General features: G+C 48.0%; 1 protein-coding gene across 1 annotated transcript in view; it reads right to left on the bottom strand.

Moving 5' to 3' along the window:
* Window positions 1-17,489, bottom strand: part of MAMDC4 (MAM domain containing 4) — a 394,635-nt gene that overhangs the window by 140,933 nt on the left and 236,213 nt on the right. The window contains exon 19 of the mRNA XM_085611032.1: window positions 3,507-3,631. Coding sequence (XP_085467158.1) covers window positions 3,507-3,631 — 125 coding nt within the window. The remainder of the gene's footprint in view (window positions 1-3,506; window positions 3,632-17,489) is intronic.

Genomic DNA, 17,489 nt, shown 5'->3' with positions numbered 1-17,489 from the left:
GTTATCGTGACGTTCACATCCTACGATCTCGGGTTCCATATATGGCAAAGGAACTGGGGTTTAACAGAGGTGTAAACTAGGGAATGAATATGGAAGAGTATATCCAATTGCACTGGGGGGGGAATGCAGCGTCGTGATGGTGAGGCACCTCTGATACTCATGTGTGCCTATCCTGGTCGTTACGACCGAAAATCGTAATAGTGCGCCTGGAGCTAGGGTTTGTCAAGGCCTCGCGCGGCTGGGAGCCTACGGATTCAGGTGGGCAGAGCCTGTGATTGTGTATTCCGGATTAGTTGTGTAGATGCGTCATCTGGTGGGTCCGCCCCCGGGGAGAGCTGCCTAAACTGGTATAATAACATGGCCCATTCCATTGATATAGGGTGCTTGCGGGTCCCTTTCACCTCCTCCTCCCGTAATGTCTCCTCCTCCGCCGCCGCCCATTTGAGTGTAGCTCCCACCCACGCTGCCACCGGATGGCCGGTGGGGGAACGCCAATGCATGGCTATGCTGCGTTTGGCCAAGAGCACCGCTAAGGAGAGGAAGCGAGTCTGCATCTTGTGCTGCTTACTGACGCGAAAGATGCCTATGGCGCTGGCCTCCCAAGTGTTCATGCAAGTTAGCCCAGTGAGGGTACCCAAAGCGGTGTGAATGTGGTGCCAGAAGATTTGAATGACAGAGCAGCTCCAAAACATATGCCGAAAGTCTGCATTTTGTTCGTGACATCTGGGGCATAGGAACTGAGTGTCAGGGTAGAATCGTTGGAGGCGTGCAGGTGTGAGATAGGCCCTGTGTAGGATATAATATTGGATGTTTTTAAATCGTGCGTTTCTGGAGACTTTCTTAGGGTATCTCAAAGCCTTCTCCCACTCCCCTTCATGGAGCACCCGCCCGATTTCTGCCTCCCAGGTGGCCCGGAGGGTCGCCAATGGTTTATTAGTCAATTCCCGTATGGCTTTGTAAAGCCATGTAGTTAGATGGCGTCCTGCTCCCATATGTAGGATCGTGTGTAGCACTGGGTGTGGGTGTGGTTCCCCGCTACTTAGGTCCTGATGCGGTCGGTAGCTATCTAGGAGTTGGCGGTGAAGCAGGAACTGCCCTGGGGGAAGCCCGTATTCCTCCACCAAACTATGGAACGGTCTTAGTTGCCCGTCCTCGAAAAGGGACGCTGCCTCCGTTAAGACACATCCCGTCCATGTGCGAAGCGCGCTATTCGTGTAGTAGTGTTCCCGATTGGGCCATCCTACCAGAGTGAGTGGGTGGCTTTAATGTTATAGGCGATATCATCATGTGGTATTGGGCACCTTTTTCTCTGTCCTTTTTCCTTCTGGTTGAACACCTCTTTCTCCACAGGCGATTAAGTAATGTGGGAAGGAATGCAGGTCAGAGGATCACGAAGACGCTATGAGAGACAGCCTTAATGTTAAGTTGATGTGTTGTAACGCATCGAAATACGATCTGCTGTAACATGAGTAGTTAATCCACAACAGTACTGTTGCGAAAATGTAATATGTAATTGAAAATATTGTTGGTTTCTTTTACACTCTGTTAATGCATGTACCTTGAGAAAATGGAAAAATATGAAAAGACCAATAAAGATATTTAAACAAAAAAAAAAATAAGGTCTGGTAAAGAGGCTGGTTAAATCTCTGCACCTGCACAGTGCGAAAACCACATTTCACCTACAATGAACACATATATAAATATTTTTTATTCAGATAAAATTTGTGATAAGGAACCTTCTATCTCTTCCAGGCTCTGCACTGCCCATGTTAGAAATCATAATATTTTGTTAATAAAAGTGGAAGCTACATAGGTGACCAAAAGAAGTTGAAGTTGTGTATATCATCCTAAAAGGTACTCCTAACTTTTGAGGTCAAATTTGGACAAGGGGTTCAATAATGTTGTTATTTCTACTTTGAATCGCATACTAAGATCAGAGACTTCTATCCCTAAGTAAGTTTCTAGATTTGAACCTTTTCCAGCATACAAAGTGGCAAATTGAATATTATTTTTCATATTTGCATCCCCTTTCCTTCTAGCTGATTCGCAGACTTTGTTTCTGCTGGAGCTTGCAGCTCAACAAACCTGCAGTCTCAAGTGATTTTTCACTGTTCTGATTAGTTGCTTTCAGTTGTTGCATTGAATTGAATTGAGTTGGCTTGGACAATGATTGAAACATGGGGTCCTTTCCGTAACAGAAGAAGTTATAAAACCCGGGTCTATGGGTATGTCACGTATATTCTTGATCCTGATGATGGTCAATAACAGTTGTTGAATACATAATCAAAATGTTTCTAGCATCAAACATCTGATTCTCATGTATGAGCCATATCACTCCTTTTTGATCTTTTATTTAAAGTGTTGACACGCTATTTATCACACCATTTCTTCAATCATTTGTATGGAATTGATTAATATTGGTTTGATTTCTGCCCACAATTTGTATAAACATGTCTCTTTTGTGTCATAGCTCTGATTGATTGATTGCATATATCCAGATAAAAATATTTAATTGTGGACAAGGGAAAAATCCACCCAGTTTGTTTGAATAATTCCAATATAAAAGAATGGTTGCCTTTGGAAATCCTTGCTATCTTGTAATATGTACTCAGATTTCTCAGGGGATATAGGATTATCCATTAAATAAAATCAGTAAAGATGGTAGACAACTTTTCTTTGTACCAAAATCATTGTTTCTCACACATTTTCTATTCTGATTCTATTCCCCACACGCTTCTACCTCTAAACTTAGCATCAATGTTCAGCTAAAGGGTGCACTTTATCTTCATCGGCTGAAATGCCACCTCCCCCACTGCTATGATTTCAACATCGGGAAAATGTACCACATCTCACACTGCACTTTGCCAACACCATGACTACAATTAATGTACTAAAGACATCTTCAAGCATGACTTTTGCAGCAAACTCCTGCTTTCCTTTCCATTCATTCCTTGTTCTAACTCTTCAAACTCCTAACAATCTTCTAAGACTCAGTTCACATTCCCTCTACAGACCTCGAAAAGGATGATTTAGACTGAAATAGGCATGTAAGAATCCCAACCTTGCCCTCAGCCTACCATGCATACAGTTGCCTGTACAACTCCATCTGCCTCCTCGTTGCATAATTGAAACACACCGCTTTGTCAGTATCAAACTACTCCGGCCCATAGGTGATTTAATTTTCGTTCCTGGCACCCCTCCAATGGAAAGTCTGCTCTATCGACCTTAGATCTAACTATTGCTTGAGCACCTAAAAATGGTCCTCAATAGCTGGCTAGATCCCTCATCTGGCTGATGTCACTTAGACCCTAATGCATTACTATCACTCTAGTGACAATGTGTAGATGTATAGTGGTCTTGTGCTGCTCACTATCCACTCTTAATGCCACATGTTAGTTTATGTTAGCAGTCACTGATTTCTAAGTACCTTTTACAGTAAACTCTAGGCAGCACATCTGTTTCATATGTAGGTGAAATAAATGCAAACACAAAGAAAGTGAAATTACCTGGTATTCTTCCCCGCTGTGGTCAATTGTTTGATATCCGAGGTGCCAAGCGTTCCCATGGGTTCCTGTTTGGGTCCAGAGGAGGGTCTCAGATTCTCCATGTCTGATCTTCAGATTCAACATGCCTGTGATACAGCAAAAGGCATTCAGTGGAAGTATGACTGTCTCATGGCTTAATACAGGATTTGCTACAAGTGGTAACCAAGGGTATAGGTTAGTCTTGAGCAATAAATAAGCCAAATTCCAAAATGGATTATTCTGAAAATGTTAAATACAAGGTAGATTGATTTATCTGTTTAAGCTGTAGTGGTTTATTATTTTTATAATTCTTGATGGTCTTCAAACATTATTGACTCGGTAAAAAACGTAAGGATTAAGATTAAGATTTAAGACCGGGCGACATGTGTTTCGCCCAATGTGGTGCATAGGCCTCTGGCCTTTTCAAGGCTGTAAATACATTTCATAACACCGTAAGTGAACACAATAATATTATAATATGTGTGAAGTAGGTATTAAATAAATAGAAACAAAAAGGAAATTGCATATTTGTGTCATATTAGTCATAACCATATTGTACGTTATATAGCAAACTGAAAAAGGAAAAGAAAGATTTCCAAGCAATGAAATGACACACAAAAATGACAAACAAAAGATTAGTAAAACAAAGAAAAATGATCAATTAACTATCTTGCATATCAGTGGTCTAGCCAGTATCAACAGCATTTTGCATAATGAGTGCATTGTATCTGTGTCAAAGCAATTCAAAACTTGGAACACTGGTGGTTGGTCCATAAGGTCCTACATAAAAGACTGGCAGAGCCCTGCTGGTGTATTGGTGTACATGCATGTTGGGCCATACTCATGCATGGAAAGCCTTGGAAAAAGCAGTTCTACTATGCAGTGTTAGTGGTAGGTATCGTAAGGTACACCGGTACCTATTAGAAGGAATGATTTCGGGGCAGGGGCCACTATGAGGTGAGGGAAGCATTCAGCATCATCATGCTAAGTGACGCGGAGAAAGAAAGCCTACAAAAGAAACCTATGTCTGATAAAGTAACGTTTTCAACATTCTATTTATAAGAGAGATCGAAAACATTATAGTATAAATGTTAAATAAAAGGAGGTAGAAAAACCCTGTGGTCAAAGGAGAGAGAATACGTTAGGTGATACAGGTATTCCAAATTGTCCAGCATGCGAAAATGGCATAGAATTATATTATTTATATTCTTCTTCCAAATCCTGAGATACTACTGTGCAAAATAGATCTACAGTATTTCCTGCCGGTGGTTGTGGACAGAAGACTGACTTGGTAGTTATAATGTCACTCAGAGTAGGGGGAGTATCAATTCCAAGACCTTGGGGCAGTGAGAAAGAAGAGGATTTTAGATCCTCTGATAATGATGAGAGAGTAGCAATCAGATGTATGTCTTCCAGGTCCTGGACTGATAGTGTACTAGTCATTATTGGTCTTTCTTTGGTGGGGTTCTTACGTTTGCTGCTGAAGAAAGATGTATGTTTCAGTGAAGTTGAACAGATCAATTTAAGTTTTTGTAAGGTCCCAGTATGCAGCAGGGCAAAATGTGAAGCCTTGGTTGATGAGCTCAATTTGGTGCTTACGTATGTTGATATTGGAAAGATTTATCATCAATTGGTTTGGTTCTTGGTTTCTTTTTCTTGTTCCTTCCTTCGTGTTCGTGTAGTTACTCCTGGAGTGTCTGCCTGTTGTGAGGTTTTGAGAACCTTTGTTCTGGTATCGGGTATGTTTTGATTCCAAATACTGAGGCGATGTCTTCAAACTTGTTTGAAAAAATTAACACTGAGTTTGGAGGTTTTAGCTTCTACTCCACTTCCCAGTGAGTCCAGAACTGAGCTAGTTTCTTGTTGGTAGGGCAATGACTAAGTTCTAATACTATAGTATTTTCCGGGATGTTATAATGCTTGGGCTCTCCTTAATAGGAAACTCCTTTACATGTTCACTTGACCAAGATAAGCTCCACTTCACTCAGCATCCGTGCCTGTCTGTAGACACTTATGCATTTCGACCTCACCCATTACAAGATGGCCGCCTTGTTCCACTACTTTCCTTATCCTATTATGGATGCTCCTGTCACATACTATTGCTTGACCTTTGCAGCAACACTAAATTGAAGATTAGTAGCTTTAAAAACCTTGGGCCCCACGGTCTCCGAATAGACAACTGCAATGATTACCATGGGGAGTAACTTATCCACTCCTAAAGACCACAGTGACTATCAATCCCCCGTTTTCTGGAGGTAAGCACAGAGCTCTTTTCCTCCGAACCTCCCACATGCCTTGAGACACTTTCAAAACTTGAGTTACTAATATTTTTTTATAAACCTTCTTTTAGACGCCATTCAATACCATTTCCGCATGCTGTACAATTTGGACTACCTGTATTACCTAAGGTATTCTCTCCCCTTCGACAACCCGATTTTCGGCCTCCTTTTATTTTAACATTCATACTATAATTTTTTCAATCCCTCTCCTAGATCAAACATTGAAAACTTTACTTTGGCAAGACCTTGGTTTTCAGTAGGCTTTCTCTCTCCCCATCACTTAGCATAATGATACTGAATGTTCGCCTCACCTCACAATGGCCCCAGCCCCAAAATCGTTTCTTCTAATGGATACCAGTATACCATATGATACCTATCTCTAGCACTGCATAGTGGAACTGATTTTTTTCCCCAAGGCTTTCCATGCATGAGTAGTCCCAACAGGCATGTACACCAATACACCAGCACTGCTGTGCAACCCCTTTATGTAGGACCTTGTTGACCAACCATCTGTGTGCAGTGTCCCTCTTTTGGGAATTGATTTCACATGGATACAGTGCACTCATTATGCAACAAATTCTAGATACTGACTAGACCAATGATATGGTAGTATGTTAATTGATAATCCTTCTTTGTTTTTCTGATTTTTCGTTTGTCCTTTTTTTTACGTCATTTCAGTGCTTGAAAATCTTTCCTTTCCTTTCTCACTTTGTTATTTAACTTACAATATGGGTATGACTATTACACAGAAATGTTGCGATTTCCTTTTTGCTTCTATTTATTTAATACCTATTTTACACATGTTATAATATTATTGTGTTCACCTATGATTTTATGAAATGTATATACAGCCTTGAAATAGCCCGAGGCATATGCGCCGCATTGGTGAAACACGTGCCGGCTGGTCACGATTCCTAAATTTTTTTAACAAGCCTATAATGTTTGAAAACCATCAAGAATTGCAAAAATAATACACCACAACTTAAAATGATAAATCAATCTACCTTGTATTTAACATTTTCATATAATTAATTTTGGATTTTTGACATATATTGCACAAGGCTAACCTATACCCTTGGTTACTATTTGTTGAATTGCAGGTTGTTAGGGGTATTACCCACCTATAGGTTAGTCATCTGGCATGATACATTTAGCCCGTCTACGTGATGAAGATCCCCTAGATCACTAACCCCTATTCTCATTGATAGGATTTGTTCACCCTCAAATACATTTCTGCTGCATTCGTTGTTCTTTTGTTTGGTACATTAATATAGAATTGGTTCGTATTTCTAATGGCCCCTTGTTACTGATAGGTTTTCTTTGTGGGGGACCAAGCCTTGCAGCCAGCTGTCACAACCCACATCTGTGCTGATTGACCCTAAAAGTGTCTTTATCTCTTTTAATCAACTGTACTTTCCTCGAATCCTTATTCAAGTCTTCATACGTGTTCGTACATTTTCACTTTCATCCTCTGTGTCACCTTACTGCAGTGCTCTGGTTGTGAGTGATCACCAAGGATCTCCTCATAAGGAGTCTAGATATGCAACTTCCAGCCAACAACCCTGTCTAAGTGTGAAAAGATGAAGGATTTGTACTTGTGCCACCAGCTTATCTGAGGGGGCTGCAGAAGAATGACCATCACTGTGTGCAGACAGATAAAGCTAGAGGTAGTAGGTAATGTTTTGGTCACTGATTATTCATTTGGATTTGGAGTAACTAGGTTTTCTTAAGTTTAAGCATTTCTCAATGAGCATTGTGACCAGGGGAAGCTGGTGTTAATTAGCGTATGGGGCATTGCCCTACCACCCTGTGGGGAGAGGCAAGAAAAGAAGAAAAAACAAAGAGCAGCTAGATAGAAATTACCACTTGCTGCACGGTGATAAAGTGGTCTGAATCTGTGTGTTTTTTATTAGGGGGGAAGGTAGATGGATTTTGATAATGTCCTGCTATGCATGTGCCAGCAGGGTGAGGTATTCTTTGACCCGCAGACACATGCTACAGCAGTGATGTAACATTAGAAGGCGTAGGTAATTACAACGTGCTGACCCCCCGCGATTCAGTCACTCCGGGAATATAAATGCTTACACAAGAGACTGCAGTCTACAAACCCAGTGGCAGGTACCTTTTTCCTTATAACAGCATTCCACCAATATCAGCATTGTTTTTCTCTACTGATGCCACCCCACCTGACCCTAACATGGCCACCAAAAAGACATTGTGCTTGCTACTGTGATAACCGCCGATCCTGGTGCCTTTAAGCTTCAAAAGCCTTACAATAAATTAATATTACGTGATTATGCCCACTGACTGACCTGATTTATGTCAAGGTCAGGCGGCTTCTTTATGAACCTTCTGCTTGCCAGTAACTCCCCTTCTGAAATTCACCGCAATAGAAAGAGGACTTCATTCCTCCACTAAACGGCGTTCATCTTGAATTGGCTTTAATCTCATCCTCTGGAGAGTTACAAATTACTTGAGCCATCCAGACATGTTTGTCCTTTAATGGCCAGTCCCTCCGACTCAACATAACCAGCCCAGTTAACTTCAGAATATCTGTACAATCCCATCTGATCAACATACAGATAACTTTGAGATTGTGTCCCTCTATCTCAAAAAACAAAGTGCGGGGCGTGGCTTGGGCAAGATGGCCGATCGGACCTAATCCGAGTCGGCTCCCGTGCCACTCTGGTGTTACCCCGGTTGCTGAGCTGTCCCAGGGCTCCCAGGCGGCCCTGCCATCCTTCGGATGCCATGATTAACGGCTGGGCGCGCGTTGGTGTGGTCAGGGCTGGCTTCCTGGCCGTTTGAAGCGCCCGCCGCCCGCCACGTACAGCCACGGCGGAGTCCCGCAAAATGGTGGCCCCCAGAGACGTGACCGCGATGCCCACCTGATTAAGCCGAGCCGGCGGGGAATGGAACGCGACAGGCGGCCCCACCTTCCACTGGGTGCCTCCATTGCAGACCGGGCACAGGGGGGCAAGTTCCGGGCCGATCATCTGCCCGTCTGAGGCTCCCGCAGAACGACGAGCAGCGCAGCGGGCGAGATCCGCAACATGGCGGCCCCCAGTGATGCGGCGCACTACCGGCGAGGTGTAAGGTGGGGATCCCTCTCTGCTTGGTGTTGGTGGAGCTGGAGCGGCTGCGGGGGCGGAGCTCTCTTCGCGGCGGTGTCTGGGACCCTATCCGACGGGTCGGCTGGAGGAGACGTCCCGGCCCAACGGGTGAGTGAAGCGACCTCCCCTGGAGAGTGAAGGGGGCATCATCTGGGCACACACGGACTCCCCACACAGCGTGCCTTCCCCCGGGGGGATAACGGAGGCCTTCGGCGGGGGGCGCACACTTCCCAGCCTTGGAGTGGAGGAGACCTAGCTCGGCGGAGGGGACAGTAGCCGTGCTTTCCTCACGGGCCGCCCGGGGAGGCTCCGGAGACCGTGCAGTGGCGGACGAGACTTCGGCGAGGGGGCCCAACAGCACAAGACGCACAACTACAGAGCGGTCAGGAGGCCGGGGTGCTGCTGGGGGCCCATCAGTGAACGCCACATTCCCTGCGGTGGAGGCCCTATCACCGTTGCGCCCACCTATAGCGACCAGTGCAGCGCCACGCAATATTTGCGCTCCTGCCAGGGGGCACCGTCTTTCACTGGGTGAGCGTGGTGCCCGGACGGGGGAAGCCCTATGCCTGCTAAGAGGGGACAGGTCAAACGGAACGCCTCGGTGACCACCTTCTTCACCCCAGCGGATAAGAGATCTTCCGGGGCACCGGCCGACCCGTCGGGGGCAATGGCGCTGACCAAGGAGGACCTCCTGGCCTCTCTGAGAGACTGCAAGGCCGAACTACGGGCGGAGATCAGCCGGGATGTACAGCATTCCATCGACCAGCTGCGCTCAGACCTTCAGGACAAACTGTCCGGCCTCCGACAGGATGTCGACGCGGTGGGCGTGCGGGTGCTGGATCTGGAGGCTCAACAACAGGACCTGGACGGCAGATCCTTGGATCATTCCCGACAGATCCAGGCCCTCCAAGAACAATTAACACAGGCGCAGCTCAAAGCTGAGGACCTGGAAAACCGTACCCGGCGCGATAACATCCGTGTGCGCCACCTGGAGGAGCAGGCGGAGGGCCCCGATCTCTTGGAGGGCCTTTTTGCGGAGGTGGTGAAGCCACAAATGCTAAAAATCAAGCTCGACAGGGTGCACAGGGTCGGTTTCCTGGAGCCAGGTGACAGAAGGCGGGCTAGGGACATTCTAGCTAAATTCCACTCCTACAAAGTCAAGGAGGTAGTCCTGGTGGCGGCCAGATCGTCCTCGGAGGTCTCGTTTCAAAGCTTTACGTGTTCATTGTTTCAGGACCTGTCCCCGGCTACACTGGCGAGACGACAATCCTTTAGGCCACTGACAGCCAAGTTGAGAGCTGAGCGCATCAGATACAGATGGACCTTCCCTTTTGGCCTATCTTTTGAATACAAAAACAAGCAGCGGACTGTTGTGGACCTCGCGGTCGGCCGGGCCTTGTTGGGACTCTCCCCCTCGGGGGACGTGCAGGAGGATGTGGGAGACACGGCGGCCGGCGGCTCTGGGGTGATGGCTGGGGAGTGGGCCACGGTGGGTCGCTCTCCTCCCCGTTGATTCCCTGTGGGAGGCTGCCCTGAGGAGGACTTCACTACAGGGGGAGATCCTGTGTGGCTGGTGCAGACCCTGCCGGCTCCATGTGGCGGATACTCCGCCGGGGGTTGATACCGATAATGGAGGAAGGGACACTCGGAGTAGCTGCTTATATGAACCTGCATCGTTTGGGGCCTGGGTTCAGCACTTGTGGATGTTTTCATCTTTCTTTTTCTCTTTTAGATTTATGCAACCGGGGTGAGGGTGGGCGGGTTGTCACGGCCCTCCGAGACCTTTGCTCCTAGATGGTATGTGCTATTGGGATTCTTCGGATGTTTCTTTTTCTCTTTTCTTTCTCTTCTACCTATCTTTTTCTCTTTTTGTCTAGGAGAGTGGGGGGATCTTCGTGGGGGGTGGAGTGGGACGGGGGAAGGGGGGAACGGGCTTTGAGATCTGCTTATGCCAGGGAACTGCTACAAGACCTACGATGGCTTTGTCCATAGGTTCAAGGAATGTGCAAGGGCTTAATTCTCCCCAGAAACGCCAGAGGGTGCTGAAATACATCTCCGACCACCACCTGGACATAGTTGCACTCCAAGAAACACACCTTAGCAAGGGGGATGAACATAGGTTGCAACATAGGTCATACCCACTCATATACAGCTCCTCAGCCACCACTAAGCATCGGGGAGTGGTGTTGATGTTCCATAGCGGGGTGAAGTTCCAACCCTTAGATGTGCGCTCCGACAGGGAGGGGAGATGGGTGATGGTGAAGGGGATTATCAGGGGTCAGAAATGTACTTTTACCGCAATATACGCACCAAACACGGGCCAGGCGGGGTGTCTGTCCACCATTTGCACAAAATTGGAGCAGTTTGCGGAGGGCTCAGTCGTCCTGTTGGGGGACTTTAATCTTGTATGGCAAGTGGACCTTGACAGTTCTCACGCGAAGAGGGCGGAATCGGGTTCATTCTCCCCTGCCACCAAACAGCGCTTTTCGGACCTTGGCCTCTGCGATGCATGGCACACACTACACTCCTCCTCAAAAGATTATACCCATTTTTCGCATGTCCATCAATCCTACTCCCGTCTTGATTACATTTTCATTAATCGTTTTTTGTTGGGGTCTATGAGAGACGCTCAGATTCTCCCCCTTTCCGTCTCTGACCATAGTCTCGTTATAGTCACCCTCCATTGGGATGGCCCACGGGATCGCCAACCTAAGTGTTACTTCCCGCCTCTCTCACTAGAGACATTGTGCTGCGCCAATCGCTACGAGAGGCCATTGAAGAATTCTTTGCCCTTAATGACACAGAGGCGACTTCGGAGCTGACCCGGTGGGACGCCTTTAAGGCGGTACTTAGGGGCAAATGCATCGCACTTAACTCTGCGCTCAACCGTCAGAGAGCAGCTGAGCGTGAACGATTGGATGCGGAGCTGGTGGCTGCAGAGCAGGTCCATAAGGCCAAGCCCTCCCGCATTAGCTTACGGCCCCTTACGGCTTTAAGGGGCAAACTGAAGGCGATATACACAAACAGGGCCGAACTCACTCTCTTGCGCCTGCGCCAAACCTCATATGCGCAGGGGAATAAAATTGGGAGACATCTAGCCCAGCAGCTCCGCGTTAAAAGGGACAAAGACTATATAGAGGGGGTACGAGACACTACAGACACGGTCATACACTCCGATAAAGGGAAGGCTGACTGTTTTCGATCCTTCTACAACCGACTGTATACCTCCGACTCTCTTGAGGCCCCAGCGCAGCATGACTATTTGCAGGGTCTGTCACTACCCAAGGTCGCCGCCTCTACCAATGCAGAGCTCTGTGCCCCCATCTCGTTAGAAGAGGTCACCAAAGCCATTATGGCGCTCAAACTCAACAAAGCGCCGGGGCCAGATGGCCTCACAGCCCTCTTTTATCGCACCTTCGCGCCAGACCTCGCCCCGCGCCTGCAATCTCTTTTTAACACCATAATCGCCCAGGGTGCCGTTTCGCCTTCCATTGCGGAAGCTGTCATTACGGTCATCCCGAAACCTGGAAAACGCAAGGATCAGTGTTCCTCCTATCGCCCTATCGCGCTATTGAACTTAGACGCTAAATTGTACTCTGCTATCCTGGCCGCTAGGCTCAATCCCCTTATGGCAGCATTGATACACCCCGATCAATCGGGATTTATTCCAGGAAGGCAAACTCACGATAACACGTGCCGTATTGTACATCTGATAGAAAAAACCTCCTAGTCGGTCTGGATGCTGAAAAAGCGTTCGACCGGGTGGATTGGGGATTCTTATTCTCCACCATGCGGCAGATGGGCTTTGCTGATGCATTCATTGCTATGATTCAGGCCAACTATCGGAATCCCACCTCGCGCGTCCAAGTCAACTGGACTTGTTCGGCTCCTTTTACCCTTTCTAGAGGCACGAGGCAGGGTTGCCCCCTTTCCCCCCTTTTGTTTGCCTTGAGTATAGAACCCCTTGCGCTGGCCATACGTCATAACCCACAGATATCGGGCATTCCATTTGCGGGGGAGGAACACAAGATATCCCATTTTGCGGACGACATTCTCCTCTCCCTCACTCAACCATCTACGTCACTCCCGACTCTACATGAAGAGCTGCAGCGCTTCGAACGGGTAGCGGGGTTCAAGGTAAATTTAGACAAATCCTATATTCTAAACCTTATGATACCCAATGAAGAGCTCCCGAGGCTCCAACAGAGCACGACTTTCCAATGGGCGACTAACTCACTCCAATACCTGGGCGTTCGGCTTACTCCGTTAGTGGAGGATTTGTATAAGGCTAATTCCCCCCCCCTTCTTACTCAAATTAAGGCTGATATAGCGCGCTGGAAACCGCTATTTATCTCTTGGTTGGGGCACATACACTCGCTTAAAATGACGGTCTTGCCGAAGCTGCTCCATTTATTTCAGGCCCTCCCCATTGAGGTCCCCCTCTCCTTCTTCTCGACCATGCGCTCTCTCTATTCCCGTTATATCTGGCAGGGAGGGAGAGCCCGCCTGTCGTATTCCCTGTTACGGAGGCCCCGCTCTGCGGGCGGAGCGGGCCTTCCCGACTTCCATCTCTACTATAAGGCGGCACAGCTGCGGGTGCTGTTTGAATGGTCTAAAAGAGAGTCAGATAAACATTGGTTACATATGGATAGGTCGGTTGCGGGACGGACAATCTGGGACCTGGTATGGCGCTCCAAGCACGATAGGCCGGATAACACGTACATTAGTACGCCCACTAGAACGACACTACGGGTCTGGGATACTCTCTCACAGGATGATCGATGGACCACTTTCCCTTCCCCTCACACCCCCATCCATGGGCATGCGGCCTTTCCACCGGCGTTCACCAGAGGGCCATTCACCGCCTGTGAGGAGGGGGGTTGCTTAATGACTGGACATTTACTTAGAGGCACTAGGATGATGACATTCTCGGAATGCAGGACTGACTTTCGCCTCCCGCAGACTGAACACTACAGATATCTCCAATTGCGACACTGGCTCCAGTCGCCCGCAATGCAGGCGGCGATCAACAGGTCCCAGACCCCGTTTGAAAAATTCATACGCTCTACCACCACCATGAAGGGGGCAATTTCTTTCCTCTACAGTCATCTTCTGGCCACTGTGGTCTCACCGACCCCACGATTCAAGGTTAAATGGGAGGAGGTGGTGAATAGGCCTATTGAGGAGCGGGAGTGGGAGGCCCTATGGTCCGACATCACAAACCACAACCACTCGATAGAACTAAGGGAAGCACACACGAAAGTGATGGTGGATTGGTACCTATACCCGGCTAAACGGAGGCGCATATTCCCGGGCTCTTCTGACCGCTGCTGGAGAGGGTGCGGGTTGCTGGGGGACTTTCAACACATCTGGTGGACCTGTCCGACTATTCGCCCATTCTGGGAAGAGATACTGGCGCAAATCAAGACTATGCTGGGCTACCCGATCCCCACCTCCATTGAGGCTGCGCTATTGGGCCTTCGAGACCCCTCCCTGCGCTACCAAACCCGAGCAGATAAGGCCGTTATGTGGCTGTGCCTAGGGGCAGCGAAAGTGGCTATCGCCACCAACTGGAAGAAACAGGCGGCCCCCACGGCCTCGATGTGGCATTCCCGCCTCTGGAGGCTTCTGAGTTTAGAGAGAATGGCAGATATTTTTAGGGATGACTACGCTGCATTCGAGCTCAAATGGGGACCGCTGGTGACATTCCTCTCTCAGGGTCTACCGGCGGCTGTTTGCCCGCCCCATGTTGGAGGGTTGCGGCTGTTCCAATTGTAGCCCGCTGAAGCCACTACTGGTGGGTCCCCCTGGTAGTTCATTTCACAGTCACTATGCCGCCTGGATGAGGCGTTGCCCTGACCCCACCCTTGCTTGGTCCGTCCCCGGGTCTCTCCTCTTTCTCTCTCTCTACCGCTCTCGCTTTTCTTTAACTGGGTACGAGGGGTGGGAGGGGGTGGGATTTTTAAAAACAATTTTGGGGTGTTAGGTTTCCTATAAAACGAGTTTGATGTTCCATGACGCGGAGGCTCCGGCTTGAATGGACACTTCCTCTCCACATAGACTGCGGATACCGGACTACCAGACTCTAGGTATTGCCCATTGGGGGTCTCCAGGGCATAGTTTTAGGGCGTGCTTCGCCTCCTCTTTCGCACTACTGTATCCCTACATTAGCGTATGTTGTTATTGGTGAAGCTCGCCTCTTCCACGTCCGGGTCTGGGTTTGTACTTTTTTCTCTCCTAATTATTACTTGCAAGTCCATTCCGTTGTGTTATAGATGTCATGGTTTGTACTTTCTTTCTGTTGCTAATAAACACAATTTTGACAAAAAAAACAAAGTTCACCTCACAAGGCTGCGGGTGATTGCACAACGCTGATCTCTACCCTAGCAATGGTTATCTAAATAATACCTAGAACCTTCCGCCTTGTATCACCCTCAAACATGATGGAGACACCCACCATCGCACCTGTCCACATCTGGCACCAATGCTTTCAAGATCAAATACTCCCCCGAATCTTTCCAAATACGCAAAGAAAACCCTGAAACATAGGAGCCTAAGAAACCCTCTTTGCAGACCAATACCATTACCAATGCAAAGGTGGCCTCAAAACCGACCTCCTCCTCTTCGCACATAACACTGACCTATGGATCAGGTCCCTACGCAATTTTCTCCCATCCTCCTCTCTCTCTAACATACCATTTGGTTGCAAACTCAAATGCTTTTCTCCCTTTGGCCTCTCGGGCAACCTTGCTATCTCCATCTACTACAACAGGAAAATCATGTTCTAAGCCAACGACACAATCGTGGCCACAGTCGACCTTATTTATACCACCCTCAAGCCATCCGACGATCCTCCACGCTCCACCTCTCTGTTCATCCCTCACAAGGCTCACCCACTCCACACCTCTTAAGGTCCACCTAGACAACCGCTCTCTCCCTGGACTACCCCACAGTCCGATATGCCGCCCTCAAACCATTGCTCACAGCCAACACCACACCCTGGACACCTCCCCCCAGACAATCTCCGCACCGCTCATCTCCAACCACCCACACACTAGTATCTCCTCCTCCCCACCTTCTTCTCCGCTACACAGTCGACCCACATGCCTCCCTGCTCCTCCCCTCCTTCATCGCCCACTGCCCTAACTTCTCCCAACACCACATACCAATAACCCACATCGCCCACAATCATAACTGATTAACATAACTGGCCTCTGCTCAACAAGCTCCTTTCCTAATTCTTGCACCTCTCTCAAAGAATCAACATCCTCTCATTGTATTGTATTGTATTGTATTGTATTTTATTCTTATATCGCGCAGCTGTCACCCTACGGGTATCCTGGCGCTAGAACTAAGATGGAAAAAAGACTTTTAACCAACCAAGTGTCCACAAACAAAGACGGGAAAAAAGGAGAGATAGAAAAGGCAAAGGCCGGCCACAGAATGCAGGATTAGGAGATCATGGGCCCCTCCCTAGGGAAGAGCCAGGTTTTCAGACTTCGCCTAAAATCCATCAGGGAGTTGGCCTGTCTAACATTCAGAGGGAGGTCATTCCAGCAACGCGAGGCCACTGTACCAAAGGCCCTGCCCCCCATCCTGGCTTTCTTGACCCTGCCAGTGATTAGCAAAGAGGCATTCGAAGAGCGTAGAGTTCTTTGAGGCTTATACCAGGATAATTTCTCCTGCAGAGAAATTGGGCCGAGGCCGTGTGCCGCTCTGTAAACAATACATAGGGATTTAAACATGACCCTTTCCCTTATAGGAAGCCAGTGAAGCTCTTGTAGCGCTAACGTGGTTGAAGATCCGCGTTTTCTGTTCAGTGCTAATTTGGCCGCCATAGACTGGACCCTCTGCAAGCTCTGATAGATGTAAAGAGGAGCTCCCAAATACAGGGAGTTGCAGTAGTCCAGCCTACTCAAGATGATACTACGTACCACCAGAGGTCTTTCCCTACAGGCAAAAGAGGTAGAATCTGTCGTAGGGCTTTCAGGAGAGCAAAGCCCATTCCAATAGTTTTTTTGGCTTGGGAAGCCATTTGAAGATTATCGTCAAACATGACCCCCAGATTCCGCACCGTTGTCACAGGGACAATGGGTGCCGCCTCTGGGGCCAGTCTGAGGTCAAAAGGCATGTCTCGAACTCCCGACGAGGGACAGTAGATCACCTCTGTCTTTCCTCCATTAAATTGCAGGGAGTTGACCCTGAGCCAGTCCGAAGTCTGACGCATACATTTCTGGAAGCTGTCCATATTCAATGCGCCCTTTCCCTCCAAAGAAAACACCAGTTGGGTGTCGCCTGCATAGTTGACCACGTCAATCCCATGCGATTTGATAATAGGGATTAGTGGCTGCAAGTAAATATTGAAGAGGATGGGGCTAATGGCCGATCCCTGAGGGACCCCATGCTCCACCAAGGTCCTGCTAGAGGTGAAGGGGACAAGGTAACCATCTGTTGTCTCCCTGCGAGGTAGGATTGCATCCATCTCATAGCCCGTCCCTTAACTCCCAGACGCTCCAATCTGTTCAGCAGAATTCGGTGGTTAACCGTGTCGAACGCTGCTGACATATCTAAGA

This window comes from Triturus cristatus, chromosome 1_2 (genome assembly GCF_964204655.1).
Source record: "Triturus cristatus chromosome 1_2, aTriCri1.1, whole genome shotgun sequence".
Lineage (NCBI taxonomy): Eukaryota > Metazoa > Chordata > Amphibia > Caudata > Salamandridae > Triturus > Triturus cristatus.
This window is presented reverse-complemented; position numbering and strand designations above follow the sequence as displayed.